The 16,026-nt window shown below is 34.8% G+C and overlaps 1 protein-coding gene across 1 annotated transcript; it reads right to left on the bottom strand.

Annotated features, from left to right (window-relative positions):
- Positions 1-2,210: 2,210 nt before the first annotated feature.
- LOC131046662 (probable disease resistance protein At4g33300) lies at positions 2,211-4,767 on the bottom strand. The gene is made up of 5 exons (XM_059218912.1): positions 4,581-4,767; positions 4,071-4,477; positions 3,437-3,792; positions 3,144-3,355; positions 2,211-2,920 (listed from the first exon to the last, which is right to left on the bottom strand). Exons 1-5 carry the CDS (start codon positions 4,765-4,767, stop codon positions 2,211-2,213), a joined length of 1,872 nt encoding a protein of 623 aa, XP_059074895.1.
- Between the last annotated feature and the right edge of the window lie 11,259 nt (positions 4,768-16,026).

The raw sequence follows: 16,026 nt of genomic DNA on the forward strand, positions 1-16,026 counted from the left end.
CCATAACCCAATACACACTACAAGCTTAGGGGCATATCAATTTTAGATTAAATCTATGACAAAAATTATACCCATTATGAACTAGGAACAAAGTTTCCTTAATCTAAGAATGGTTTGTAGATTTCATGATAAGTAAAAATGATTTATTTTAATGGCATTATAACCATATTATACTAACCATATTTTAATGTTGTGAATCGATGCCTTTGAATCCACCAAGCTAGGTTGGTTAGCTACTTATAGAAATCTATGCAATGGGGGATACACCCCTAGTGTACTATGGGATATATTGAATCCTCTTCCTAATTGTTAGTTGGTACAATTAGCCAAATTAAGTTGAGGATGGACCCCTAATGTAATATGATATGCATCACATCCTCTTCCTAGCTGCCCATTGGCGTAGAAAGACGAGGAAAAGAGTGGGACCCATGGTGTATAGTGTAATGCACATATATTCCTTTTCTATTTCAGATGCACTATAGGTTAGTGTTAGTTAGCTACCCTTCTGTTTGAGCTTTTCACTATTATACTACTTATGTGTGTATAAACCACTCACTATGTATTTCTAATGAATGCTAGAGCTAGTCACTATATTATGTGATGTATGTTAGAACTACTCATTGTGTATATGTGATGTATGTTAGAGTCATTCCCCAAGTGTGAATATTTGATGTATGCTAGAGTCAATCATTATGAGAATTTGAAGATTATGAAATGATATGACCTAGATATGTATTTGATAGATTTGTATAGTACTGATTGATAATGTTTAGTATGGCACCGACACTTGATGAAAAATAAATATCATTCTATTATAATTAGACTAAGTTAATAGCTTACAACTAATGAATATTCATGGTTTAAAATGATTAGAGATCTCATGTAAGAGGAGAGAATGAACTCCCTTTATTATTGATGTGCAGATTATGAAGCATTTTTTTTTCCAAAGGAAATATGTAGGTAGGATCATCATGAATGAACCCATCAAGGTTTAGGTCTAGGTCTAGTGATATCCATAATCTTGAGAACTTTCCACTTTGTATAAGCATATAAGTCATGATATTGAGTTGACAACACCAAGGTGAATGGAGAAGTTATGATGTCAACACTTCTAAGCTAGAGGGAGAATACTTAGTCAATTGAATTGATAATCATTGTTAAGTGAATTAAAAAAATATCATGAGTGAAATATAGTCCAAAAGGCTTGAAAACTATGAGAAGAGTATGTATTGAATTTGAATAAGCAAGGGGTTTCATCACAACTATCCTTCCAAATATATGTCGATTTGTTGCATTCACTATTCATAACATTTAATTAGAGTAATAGGTTTGGCTGCATTGTAGCTTTGTTGTACACTTTTTTAAATTTACTCATTGCTTAGTCAAGAAAGTCATTCACCTTTTTCAATTTATTACCAATCATAATATAGTAGTTGATTTGGTCACCTTTGTAAATGTATTATCAATAACAATATGGTAATCAAGTTTATGGAACAACAAAAATATTTTTTTTGTAGAGTAGGTCATTGATGGAAAGTATTTGTTGTGCATTTTAATGGATGAAACAACGTTTCCATCATGAACAATCGATATTTTGTATTCATTTTTATGTAAGTTGAAAAAGAATCGATATTTTGTATTCATTTTTTCTTACATTTTCCTTGAACTGCATTTCGTTTTTGGCTTCTGAATTGCACTAAGTTTCACCTAAACTCGCTTTATCAGGTTTGTCTTGAGAAACTCCACATTCGCTCTTTGCTTTAAAATAATTACACTGGAGACACGGGGATCATAGAATAAAATACTTGTGTTTAATCCATTTGGTATTTAGACTTGATGACAGAAATTACTTGAAGCTACTGTTGTGCTACAGATTCGGGAAAAAATTCACTCTTCAAGCCAATCCAAAGTGAATTCTACTCATACTTCCCCAGAAACCAACACCTAGAACTCTTTCAATTGTCCATGTGCATATCAAAATCCAACACATAGAAATATCTAATAAACTATACAAATAATAATGATCATCTAACCTAATTACAGAGCACTCATAACTTAATACACACTAAAACGTTAGGGTCAGAAAAATGAATTGTGGTTCCACAATTTCAACTCTGAGATCAGGGATATAAGAGGCTTTAGCTCGTAGCCACTTGACCCCAATATTCTCATTGCAGATAACATGTTTGAGGGAGCTTAATCCACAAACACTATCTGGAGCTTAATCCACAAACACTATCTGGCAACTCCCTTAAATGATAACACTCTCTCATGTCAAACTCTTTCAACTTCTTGAGCTCACCTATTTCATCAGGAAGTTTTTCCAAGCCCTCGCATAGTGAAATGTCTAGAAATTCCAGCTGCCCAAGTTTTCCAATTGATACCGGAAGCTCTTTCAGGCCTGGTAATGCTGATACTCTTAACATCCTTAGAGAACTCATATTTCCGAGATTATATGGCAATTTTTTAACCAGATGGCAGTTGGTAACAGACCATCTCTGAGCAGAGGGCATATGACACATGGCAAGGGGCAATTCCTCCAAATCGCTGCAGTGGCCCAAGTTAAACTCTTGCAGGTTGGTGTCATTGAATGTGGACATATTTACAAACCCTTCGCATAAGCTTAGAGAAAGTTTGTCCAAGTTTTGTATTACTTTACTCTGTTTGGGAATAGCGGGTGGAAGCAACCCCTCCAAGCGAACACATCTGAGTTGTGTGAGTGAAGGCAAGGCATCTAGACCTTTTATTGTGGCCCTCTCTGAACCCAAATTACATACTATTAAAACTTTGAGCTTTTTCATAGTTTTCAGAAATGGAGGAAGAAAGTATTCGCTTGCAGAAAAGTGTAACACCAGAGAGTACGCCAGAGACTCTGTCTCCGGAAGATTCATCTCATACCAGTCACTCTCAGCCATAGAGCCTGCATAAAATAAATCGCATATGCAATTGAATTAGAACATCTTTCAGCGGTCAAGTAAACTACTAGCTAGTGAAAAAAATTGATATCAAAGGTATTTTGCTTCAATCATATATAACTTATATGAGGAAGTAGGACAAAAACACAGTAAATCTAAATATTTGTTAATAGTTCACATAGCCTTCAAATTTTGCCACTTAATAAGTATTTGGGCGAAATATCCCACCTGTGTGAATAGATACAATTTGAGCACTGAACTGTCTATCTCTAAGCAAATCCCATTCCCCTGGTAGGCAATGCTCCTTCCTGGGCATGAGTAACCTCTTTCTGTGGACTATACTGTCCTGACATCCCAAATACAAGGCTAAGTCTCGCATCACATCATGCTGCGAAAAGAACAGCTCAGAGGCACATCCGTACGAGATTGTTGATTGGATTCTGATAATTGCAAAAATCAAGTCAGCCCAATGTTCTAAAAAAATGAAAACAGGAAATTTATATGCAAGGAAAGACATTTACCCTTGATTGCTTATTAGACTGAGGAGATTTCTTCTTGCAAGTTCCTGTAACATAATATAGGCATCCTGCCACTCCATCTTCCGAACATAAATCCAAATGTTGAGCAGTGCATCAGCACAAATTTTCTTGTCCTCTGGAAATGAGGCTGTGTCTAAGAGACATTCCCTCCCAACATCATCCAAGCAATCAATACTGGTCTTCAGGCATCTGAAAAGCCCTTCTTCGTGATAAATGGATATGGACTGCCCTTGGGAAAGTTTTTTCTTTGCATTCTCCCAGCCCACATGAGGTTCCCCGTACAAAGAACTTCCAACCACTTTAAGAGCAAGAGGCAAACCCTTGCATTCGGCTTGCACCTGTCATTCACAATAACGATATTTTTATTAATGTCTAAGGAAGCCCTCTATGATCTAAAAGCAACGAGATTGTATTATACAATTTGAGCTATAACTTTTGTGGATTACAAAGTACTTAAAAGTACCAGAACAATGAGAACAGACAATAATTGCAATGTACCAAAGCAAAAACCCAAGTAAGCTCATAATTTCCTTTCACTTATGTTGTTCTCGTTTGATTTGACATTAGGCTTTTGGTTTATTAACATCTATTGTTTTCACGGTAAGAGAAACTATACCTCTGTGACTAGATTTGCATCTGCCGTACTTGGAATTGATGTCTGTCCAAATGCCGATAAGCAGAAAAGTGAGAGAGAATCCTCTTTGTTTAACAATGGCCATTGATACAGCCGAGTAGATGCGTTTCTGGGGATGGTAGAAGTATCTCTGGTTGTGATGAGGGTTTTGTATCCTGGAGCTTCAAATAGTAATATTTCCAAATCAGCTCTGGACCAAACATCATCCAACACCACCAAAGTTGGTTTAGACTGCCTTAAAAACCGCTGCTGAAGCTCCATACTTGCATCTTCCACATTCTGAAACTCAGCTACATTCTTCCCAAAGATCTTCTCCCATAAAATCTTTAAAATTCCCTTCAGATTTGGGGATTGTGAAACAGTGATGAAAACTATATTTGCGAAACAACCTGATGTCCACAAAAACAATTGTGTTCTTAGTAAGCTGCAAAACAACCACAAAATCCTTAAGCTGGGGAAATCAGCAGAAGAATCATGGATAAAATATGTCACCTTTGATGTGGGGATCATCACATAAAGCCAAGGCCAAAGTCGTTTTGTCACCACCGCCCATACCATGCACACCAATAATGGAGACGTCTCTGTGGAACAAAAGCTCCTTCAAATCTTCTATTGATTTCTCAAGCAAAGTATTATGAAAAGAATATTGGTTTGCATCTCCATTTCCAATTCTAGCCATAGATTCACAAATTCTCTACAAACCTTTTGAAATTTCAGACTTGTTTTTTGAAATTTCACTACCTACGTTCAGAAGCAGAGCTTATAATTTCACTCATTGATGAGTTCAGAAGCAGAGGTTGTCGTATTTATAGAGAGTGATGGCATGTTATTGACACCTTCTGGGAAGCTTGATAATTCCAACATTTGTTTTCTTCAAACAGACGATTGACTATTCTCAAATCTTTCGGTTTAATCGCCTAAACGAAGTTCGATGTAAATCCCCTTCTATTGCGTGGAAAGTACTCATAGTGTTATTTATGCGTGGAAAATGATTCCAAAAAATTGTTGAGAACTCAAGTTGCAGCCACATAGTCAAACTTTCGAACTACTTCATTTTTAAGGAATTTCATCGATATACACCAGTTTCCCCTTATCTAGCTCAGAGATATTTTTAAATTTTTAGAAAGCTTAGATTAACTTTATTCTTTAATAAGCTTCATTAATTTTTTAAATTTCAATTCATGGCCGTCTTTATTGATTTAATTTTATTCTTGTAGAAGTTTCATTAATCATTAAAATTTTGATTTATGGACCTCTTTATTGATCATGAAGATATGTTCTAATAAATTCATTTGGAAAGTTTTATCAACCTTTGCGACTTTTTTCACAAATTTCATATTTGACTAATTTTTTTTATTTTTTTTTTAATTTTACTAATTTTTTTTTTGATGAATAGGCCTTCTCTATTAATAATTAATATTAAAATACATATTCACAAAAAAAGGTCAGGGGATACGAAATCACTAGACAAGAGTCACACAGCAAGAAAACGGATCCATAAAACAAAACTATTCATAAGAAAAAACCTCCTCAGGTAGCCAAAGTAGTGGCAGTCGAGGGGGGAGGATCTTGATCATCTTTCCTACCCCATACATCAGTGGTGCCAGGGGTCGAGTCCTGCATGGACCACCTGTCTCCATTTTTCTCTTCTCCTTCCTCCCTCCTGGGAGGTGAAATAGCTAGAGCCATGTGAGAAAATTTAGAGGTGGTGACCACAAACCACCCAAAATCATCACCGATAGCACACTAGTACATTCGGAGCTAATTTCCGACAGTTGATTGTCGGAATTGCGACAAATTTTTATCGGAGTGTCGACAAAAGTAGCCATCGAAAACTCGTCGTCGGATTTGTTGACGATGCCCTTGACTATCAGAAATACGACAATCCCATGGACTCTGCCGATGGTGGGCATGATCGCTCTTCTAGTTAAAAAAGTCGTCAGACATGCAGCATCCCCGTCGGATGCTTCAGTAGATTTCTTCGCAAATTCGACAACAATTTGGAACTTCACACCGACGGCGATGCTGTTTGTCCGACGCTTGTGTCGTTGGTCCATTCGGAGGCATCAACAACTGTCCGATTATGAAGTGCTATCGCACATACAACATCCTTGTCGGATGTTTGTGTAGTTTGAGTCAGAAGTGTGATGACTCTAGAACCTTTTCACCAACGAGAACGCTGTATGTCCGCTGATTTCATCATCAATGGAAAGCTTGGTATTCGTCGTAATTCCGACGATGATAATATTTTTATCAAAAAAAATCTATTATTATCCAGTCATTGATATGTACAGGGAATGATATTCTATCCCCACCACCTACCAGTAGGGGGCATAGGTGTGAGGCTAATATAAGGCGCATTGGTTTCAAGCTAATATGATCAAGTGCACCATGGTTGAGATGGTCCAGCTCCCTAGTCTCACTCTAGGACTAAGCTCATGCCATATCTAAATGAAAGACATCTCAAATACATCGTCGGTGGAAAGCTACAAAATACCATTTTCATACATAAGCAAGACATACACAATTGGGCACAATCAATAAGAGAACAGTAAAAAGTGTGTTTGAGATCATTGTCCTAATTGTGGTGTGGTCACCAAGAGATCACCATAAATTTGTCAACCTTTCTTTCATTTAAACCAAATAAACCTTTATGTATATGCATATGGATATGCATATGCATACATATGCATATGCATATCCATATGCATATGTATATGTATATGCATATGTATATAGTTTTGTGTATTCATTAAAGATTTTCATTTAATTTTGAGCATTTTGTGGATGGTATAATCAAGAAACATATCATCACCCTCACCAATTATGCTCAACTGATTTAAGTACAATCATTTGATTGTTAATAATTTTTAAATTAAGGGAGTACTTTTCAAAATACATATCCATATGCATATGCATATACATATACATAAAAGTTTACTTGGTTTAAATGAAGGAAAGGTTGACAAATTTCTCCATGTAGTTTTACCTGACTCTAGAATTAGTCAGTTGTTTAAAACAACTCATAACCATTGTAACAAAATTCACACTAATAATATATTTCCTAACAGTTTTTATCCATGAATGATATTTGGGTTTACAATCTCAAATTCAGTACATGCAATATCATTAGAACTCAGACATCAATAAACTTGTTTCAAATCAAAAACACTGTGATTTGAATTGCAAGCAAACTATTTAATGTAATGCTTGTTGTTTGTATTTTGGAAAAAAGGGTTGGCTGCAGAATTTTGCAGAGCATACTATTTGAGTAATTTACATGTCAAGTGTTTGTTATAATGTCTGAAAACTAAATCACAAAAAAGTGAAAAAAAAAATTGGTTAGCAAATCAGGGGTGTACTTTACATTCTTGTTGTTATCCAATTCTCTTAGCTCTGTTTCTTTCTTCAGATTTCGGGTCTAGAGCTCCTCCCTAAGCAAAGATTGTTGGTTTTGTCTCCCCTCCTTTGGCTGGAGAGTTTCTTGCTATCTCTGGTAGTTTGCCCTTAGAGTTCAGCTTCTTTATTGGTCAGACTACTATTTTCCCTACCTTCTTTTCCAAGTGCTCCTCCTCTTCTTTCCAATATTTTTCCTTTGCCTTCTACTCAATGGCCCTTGGTTGTGCCTTCATGCCCTCTTAATGTCTTCACTGGGTTCCTGTTTCCTTCAAATGATGGCTTCTCTATGTTATGCAATATCCATCTTGGATCTTGCAACATCAAATTCTGGCATGGTTGATGTTGATGCGAGTGATTGGACAATTATTTTTTATCTCATTTTTTCTTTGAGTAAGAAGATCCTTCTCAAGCAGTTTGGTGCTATCAAAAGATAAATAAGTTGTCAAGAAAGATGAGGGCTAAAAAGAATCTTTAGATTAATGTTTTTGACTGTGTTGGATATTGTTGATGTAGTTTTTCATTGATTTTCTTCAGTTATTCTTCACCAATAGCCTATTTATAACAACATTATCTCTTTGGAAGTGGGTCCTCTCTAGAACCTACAACCAATCTATCAAAAGAAAATACATATTGGAACATGCCATCACAAAAATATGTCATTTTTATACGTAAAACTAGAATGTTTAGGTTTTCTTGAAAACAATCAAATTGAAATTCTCATCTTGGTCTTACAAGTATTAGGGGTCTTACCTAGCAGGATGCTCCTCACAAGGATGATTGTATGTTGTCCAGACTGGCTTGCCTTGGAAAAGCCTCAGGATCTATGATAAAAGTCAAAGAAACAATAATAGTATCCTCTAGTTCATATAAGAAATGATTTATAGTGAGTGTCCTTGAGATAAAAGAGCATTTACATTAATTTAGTTGTTTGTGTCGAGGGTAGATCGATGATAGATTCCTCCTGGGAGGATAATCATATCCCCCTTCTCAACCCATATTTGTATCCATCGATCCTCTTTATCCCTTACATCAAAGGAGCCTATAACAAAAGAAACATAAAACTCAAGCATCAGTATATGTCATTGACAACTCCTATTTTATGAATTCTTTCAAATTAGTCTTCGCTAGAGTTAGCTTGCTAATAGGCTATTGCTATATACTAAGAATTAAATTGCTGAAATTCCATGACTTCGACCATAAAGACACATAGACTGGGTTCAAGTAATGTATACGAGAATTAAAGGACAATGAAAACTTTTCCATTATCTGTAATAGATATCAAGAAAGAAAGACTATTATCTATGTAACATCTATTTGACAATTTTGGATTCATAACTTTACGTATAAACATATACAACCATGGTATATTGAAAAATGACATAAAAATCCATTTCATGTAATCAATAATTTTGTACAAAGGGGAGGATGCTAATCATGTCACCCTAAATATTCACAAACAAATATTGAAGGAAAGCTGACAATGAATATGATAAAATAATGCTTGGTTTAGAGGATATAGCTAATTCACCCCTCAATTTAAAAGAAATATCAGGTAAAATTTAGTACTTCTTTTAAGTTGATCACATTATGATGTAGCACATTAATCAATACTACAACACTACCATTGGAAAAAGGCAACAATTTGTCAAAAAGAAATAGTGATAAATGATAGGGATACAAACTGTGCTGAAATGGTTTTGTAATATTTACTTCTTTTAATATAAATCCAACTTTTATTTAGCAAAAAAATATATTGATGAGTAAAATGATTAAAAAAATAGAGTTTTTTTTGTATATTGAACATGGAAGTTTTAATGATGGTGTTTTGAGATGGATAATTGGAATCCCACTATTTTCCTTAGATTGTTTTAAACAAAATTTTGGACATGATTCCATTTAGTTTGCACTCCATGGTTCACAGGTTATTAGGATTAATGGTTATGTTTCCATGGTGTTTGGATCCAAGCAAAACAAGTTCAATGAATCAATAAATATATTTTACTCGATACAAAATGTTTGTAGATAGATATGGTATACGACATACATGGTGCATGGCAGATCACAAGTTCTTTGATGATTGATTGACAAGAAATGGCAGATCTACTAACAAGTTTCTTCTTGTTCTTAATGGTCCACAAGTTTGCTATTTGTAGATTACATTTCATAGTCACAGGTTGATGGATCACATAGATCATTAATTATAGATTATTTCAAGTTGTTCATGGTTTATCGTCACCTAGTTTCTTACCTAATTTTGCATTGTTTTCTACTTTATTTCCTAGAATTCATCTGCACTTGAGTCATTCCTATGTTGCTTCAGATATGTTGTTCATGATTTATCCTCAGCTTCCATGGTTATTACCAATTTTGCATTTAACTCAACATAATTCCTAGTTGTGTATTGTACTTCACACATCACACAAAAAGGGTTATTTTAGAAATTAGGATACGATATAGTATTTTACAGTCCTAATATCTAGGTCATTAAACTTTCACATATTGATGTATCACAGATAGTTATTTTATAATTCAATGTGTGCTTAATGTACCTACTTTATGGAGTGATTACATATTTGTTTGATTGGAGAAAATTAACCAGTCCAATTTGTAGGCTAGGGTTGTTATATTGATGGTAATAGGGTTTGGTACATACATTGAATTAGAAACATCTTTTATTGATTAATATAGAATCTAAAAATATTCTTGTATGAATTTTGTTGTCTTATTTAAAAAGTCATACCAAGACGTATGTACTGGAACCAGTGTTCCACAAGGACATTTTCTCCCCCAAAACTGTTTGTTTTTTAAATGGGGACACCTTTAGAATACAGGGACTTGGATGGGATATCCCCCTACCACCCCAGTGCAATCCAATGCCATCATCTTTGAGACATCTCTAGGACATCCTTGAGACGTTTGAGGGACTCCCAAGAGCCTCTTGACCATCTCAGGGGCATCCAAGCATCTCCCATGGCCAAACAACCCATAAGTGATTTAAAAAAAATCAGAACTTTTTTTCAAACTCCATGCCCAAGGTCAAACCCTCACAGCCTATGGGCCCTACCCAAACCCCACCAACTTTATAAAACTGCCTCCTATTTTTGTTTCAACTCACAAAAACAAAGATCAAGAAGCTGACAACTGTGAATGTGAGATTGAGAGTTGCAGGTGCCAAGTGAAAAAGTGAGAGTGCAGAGCAAGAGGGTTGAGGAGAAGTAAGAAGAGAAGTAATGCTAAGTTGCCAATTTCTAATGGTCTACCCTTGTTTTGAAACCAATTTCTTTTGCATCTTTTCAACTATGCTTCTTGACAAATAGTTTACTTGAATGCTCTACTGCTAATTTTCAATTTGTCTTTCTTGATTTTGTGAATTGCTGATACTTTTGAGATGGCATTTTGGCAAACAACATGCATGCACTAAAAGGGTTTCAATTTGGAATTGATATTGATAGTGAAGATATCACTTTATAATAATCAAGATTTGCATTCACTGAAATGATTTTAATCAACTAAAGAGCAATATTCATGACTTACAAGTAATTAAAAAACTTACAAGGATAAGGCATATTCATAACTTCCCCAGGTGCTAGGTGAAAATGTGAGAGTGCGGAGCAAGAGGGTTTAGGAGAAGTAGGAAGAGAGGTGATGCCAAGTTGCCAATTTGTAATGGTCTACCCCTATTTTGAAACAAATTTCTTTTGTACCTTTTCAACTATGCTTCTTGACAAACAGTTTACTTGAATGCTCTATTGCTAATTTTTAGTTTGTCTTTCTTGATTTTGTGAATGCCAATGTTTGTTTGTTGATACTTTTGAGATGGCATTTTGGCAAACAACATGCATGCACTGAAAGGGTTTCAATTAGGAATTGATATTGATAGTGCAGATATCACTTTATAATAATCAAGATTTGCATTCACTGAAATGATTTTAATCAACTAAAGAGAAATAATCATGACTTACAAGTAATTAAAAAACTTACAAGGATGAGGCATATTCACAACTTACCCAGGTGCTAGGTGAAAAAGTGAGAGTGCAGAGCAAGAGGGTTTAGGAGAAGTAAGAAGAGAAGTGATGCCAAGTTGCCAATTTATAATGGTCTACCCCTGTTTTGAAACCAATTTCTTTTGCATCTTTTCAACTATGCTTCTTGACATACAGTTTACTTGAATGCTCTACTGCTAATTTTCAGTTTGTCTTTCTTGATTTTGTGAATGCCAATGTTTGTTTGTTGATACTTTTGAGATGGCATTTTGACAAACAACATGCATGCACTGAAAGGGTTTCAATTTGGAATTGATATTGATAGTGCAAATATCACTTTATAATAATCAAGATTTGCATTCACTGAAATGATTTTAATCAACCAAAGAGCAATATTAATGACTTACAAGTAATAAAAAAACTTACAAGGATGAGGCATATTCATGACTTATAAGTAATAAAAAAACTTACAAGGATGAGGCATATCCATAACTTTTGTAGTCTCGCCTTGGATATCAACACTAGAAGCAACTCATATTGTTTGTGTATAGACAAGACAATATGGGAGTTCATTATACCCAGCAACTTGTGGTGTTGTTGTTCATGTTGGCTCTATTGGACCCTGCAATTAAGATTCAATATACATTATTCAATAAGATTAACTGTGCAACATAATGAAATATTGAAAAGTGTGTTATCTTGTTGAGCTTCGCTTGGTTTCGAGAATAGTTTAATATTCTCTACTTAACAGGGCCAACCATGTGAATGTGGAAGCTCATTTGGCCCCTCCCCCCCCCCTAACATCACTCTAAATTCCCTGTTAACATCTTATAACATTCATTCATTCATTCAACCATTAATAAAATATAGCATTCATTCATTAATATCACATAACATTCATTAACACATAACATTGATTAACATTAATTAACATGTAACATTCATCAATATTAATTAACACATATCATCCATAACCATTAATTAGCACATAATTACATTCACTAACACATAAAAATCAGTCATTATCAAATAAGTTAGATTACAATCATTTCTTTTTTTGTTTTTTCTTTGAAGCTATGAAAAGACTAAGTGGAACATTGATTTCTTCATCATTTCCCCCCTCTGCAGAGGTTCCGCCAACTGCTTGTGATCTCGATGTATGCCTAGTCCTATATAGAGGACGAGGACATTGAAGCGAAGGGGTATCCTCTGCAATAACAAAGAAATGGGTTAAATTCAAAAAAAAAAATATTATTGTTACAAGTATTTCATTAATTTAGAGAACATAATTGTTGCGCTCTTTACCTAATGGAGCTACATCATTTTGTGTAGCCTCAACCTCAACATGTTGAACACCCTCTAGATCATCTGGAGTTGAAATACTAAAGGTTACATTAATGCTGAACACCAATTGTAATTATATTTGTTTAAAGGAATAACAGTGGTCCTCTTTACCTGAGTGGGGAACATCATGTTCCTGATGTTGTGTACCCAGATCATGCTCCACTTGGTCACCACCGACTACATGCTCTAAAATATTAACAAAAAAGGTTACATTAATTACTACTCTAATTACAAATTAATATGTTTAATTGTATTAATATTTCGTTTACATGAGATACTTACAATTCATGCAACAAGTTTCATGTAACCACCAGAGCCGAGTTTGTGTTGCCCGTGCTTTTCTTGTCTTGCCTTGGTTGCCTTTGACGTGTCACTCAGTCTATAGAAAGTTTGAAATATGTTAGATTATATAAATATAAAGAGTAATTAATTAGTACATAATTACATTCTTAATAGTATATCGTACCTTCTTCTAGCGTCAATTCTCTCCTTGGCATCCAAAATCAGGGCCTTCCACTCCCTCTCTGGAATCATGGGGGGACACTAGTACTTTAGGTTCCTCTCTAAATGTTTCTTGTATTGGTCCCTCACATACTTTAGATATGTGCCAACTTTTTCAAGGAGCTTGGTTTTGTCAAAGGTGTCATTTCCAAACCACTCAACCATTTGGTTTGTCAATTCATCTTTTAACATTTTTTCTTGGTCATTCCACCTTTTAAAGCAAAAACAAACCTGTTAGATTCAGAAATGAACTGAAGCTACATTTATTACACTTCAAGAAATGGATCAAAGGAAAACTATTCTAGCAATTATATAAAATCAAAATAGTGGATTAGGGTTAGTTCACATATGATGTACCACCTTTTACGTATGGTGGGCCCAAATATCTGCAATGCAATGTCACTAAGATGTTTATAAAAAATATCATTGCTTGCAAAAAATTCATGGGATCATTAGTCCAAAACGAGTGATCATAAAGCAAATTACAATTAGAGTATATATAATAATAATTTTAAAGTACCTGGAACCTTTTGTATCTTTAAGGGAATCATTTTTTCATCGCTCACTACCAATGTGGCCTGCAACATTCCCATACTAGCAATATGAGAAGATCTAGGAAATGATGGTATGTTCTTAGCAATAGTAACCTCTAGCACATCCTCGTGTGCATCTCCTCCTGCAAAAAATGAATCCACTATGAAATGGCATTAGAATTCAAGAAAGAACACTTGAAGGGAAATAAACACATGACAGAAGATAGAGCAAAAGAGGGATCTACCAACAGTGGGTGGGCCAATAAGATGTGCAGTAGAGGATGTCTGCATGGTATGTGTTGCCGACATTGCAGTCGGCGATACAGGTGAGGGTAACCTCTAATGAGGCGGCGATGACATTTGCATAGGAACATTGATAGCACCTAAAGAATAATACATTATATATGAAAAGTGCAAGAATTGTAAACAAGGATGGACCTTTATTTTGAAAATTGACAGTATCAAGTATGATGTGTTTTGGGTACTCAGAGTGATAAGCCAAGCAAGCGTTAATACAAGAAAATCATCATCACCTGAAGATCCTCCAACACCTTGATCATGGCAATGACTTTCATGAGGGCGGATAAATTGTTGTAAAAACAATACGTACATATTTTAGTTAATGACATAAAAGAGAATAAAATATAAACCATTATTGAACTTTTGTTATAATTAAAGCTTTCATTACTGCTTACTTGCAAGTTTTCTATTGTCTGAATCAATAATTCCACCCTCTCTCGTATCTCATCAGTAATAGGATGCACGACTGCCAAAGCAACAATCTCTTTTCTAATTTTTCTAAGAGGCTTTTTTAAGAATTCCATAGGGTGTGTAGAATCTTCAGGGTCATCATCTCTTAACCCTAATGATTCCACATCCCTAAAGAGGTGCTCAGGTACTGCAACTCCCTTTCCCTTTCCTTGAACATCCGTCTGTGTCAAGAATATCATTAAAAATTACAAAATTAGTATAAATCACTAAAAAAAAGAACATAATAATGTAAAAGTATGATTCTATCTAATTTGTACAATTACAATGAGGTTTACCTGCTTGGTAGAAGTTTCACAACCTACATCCCTATCTGTGATATGTGATGGATCCATGTTGCCCTGTGACAAAGAAAAAATATAAAAAACGTTAGTGAAATTAAACCAATAGACTTAGCAAAAAACTTGATAATAAAATGGTATATTAGATTCATTAATTGGAGGTTGGTTAATTTAAATGGTATATAGTATGTACCACCCCCATAATATTAACTTTGTTTGTATCTATAAGATTCAAACTATAATCATTTAGAAGCTCTTCGCCTGCACTTATTGATTTTATCGCACATACAAATACATGATTTCCCTTGCATGCCTCAAATATGCAATTGGGTTGTTTATTAGTTGACCCAGGTCATGTACTATTTATAAAACCTGCAATATTCCCTGTTGCTTTTCGCTAACCATCAATGTATACAACCACTCATTTACTTTGATCATTATGTTTTTGTTGTATATAATTTGCTGACAGTGCATACCTACACTTGCTTTTTTATATTTAACAATCTACATCCAATTATTGTAATTGTAACAAGGTCCAACAAACTCCATCAATTCAGCAACTCTATTGTAATAGACCTTTATGCCATCCATGGAAAATAAGCCTAAACCATGTAATGACGAAGATGTTATGCGATATATCCTATCGCTAACACAAAAATCGGTGTTTATTGGAGGAAGTTCCTTGGGCACCCATTGTTTCTATAGATGTATGTACCTCAGTGGCACCTCAATTTCGCCTTTGGTCTCATCATCATAAGAACATGACCCCCCTTGAGCAAGGAAATATTTCATGTGTTTATTGAATTTTCTTCTAATCGTTTGACCTCTTGTTGATATTCTTATTGTAGACTTACTACATGTGTCACTTTCATTTTCTATTCCTTTATTTTCCTCACTCGATGAAGACATATCTGACAAATACCTATTTGGGGGTACTTGCACTCCATGAAATGAGAGAGTTAATTAGTAATGAGAGAAATTTTGCAAATGAGGGTAATGTTGATGAAGAAGTCAGCCCTAAAGTTGATTTTGGGATTAAAATTGGAATAAGTCCAACTGGGGCCTCAAGTGTTGATAATTGTAAATTAGATTTGTTGCTAATGTTGAGGTTTGAAAAATTGGGGAAGTT

The sequence above is a fragment of the Cryptomeria japonica genome, chromosome 4 (assembly GCF_030272615.1).
Source record: "Cryptomeria japonica chromosome 4, Sugi_1.0, whole genome shotgun sequence".
NCBI classification, from domain to species: Eukaryota; Viridiplantae; Streptophyta; class Pinopsida; order Cupressales; family Cupressaceae; genus Cryptomeria; species Cryptomeria japonica.

Bases quoted from the DNA above. Each gene is read 5' to 3' on its own strand.
- LOC131046662 (XM_059218912.1), bottom strand. From the start codon at position 4,767: ATGGCTAGAATTGGAAATGGAGATGCAAACCAATATTCTTTTCATAAT. The intron at 3,793-4,070 runs GTATAGTTTCTC...TGTGAATGACAG, and splicing joins ATGCAAATCTAGTCACAGAG to GTGCAAGCCGAATGCAAGGG. The intron at 3,356-3,436 runs GTAAATGTCTTT...TGCAATTATCAG, and splicing joins AGTCTAATAAGCAATCAAGG to AATCCAATCAACAATCTCGT.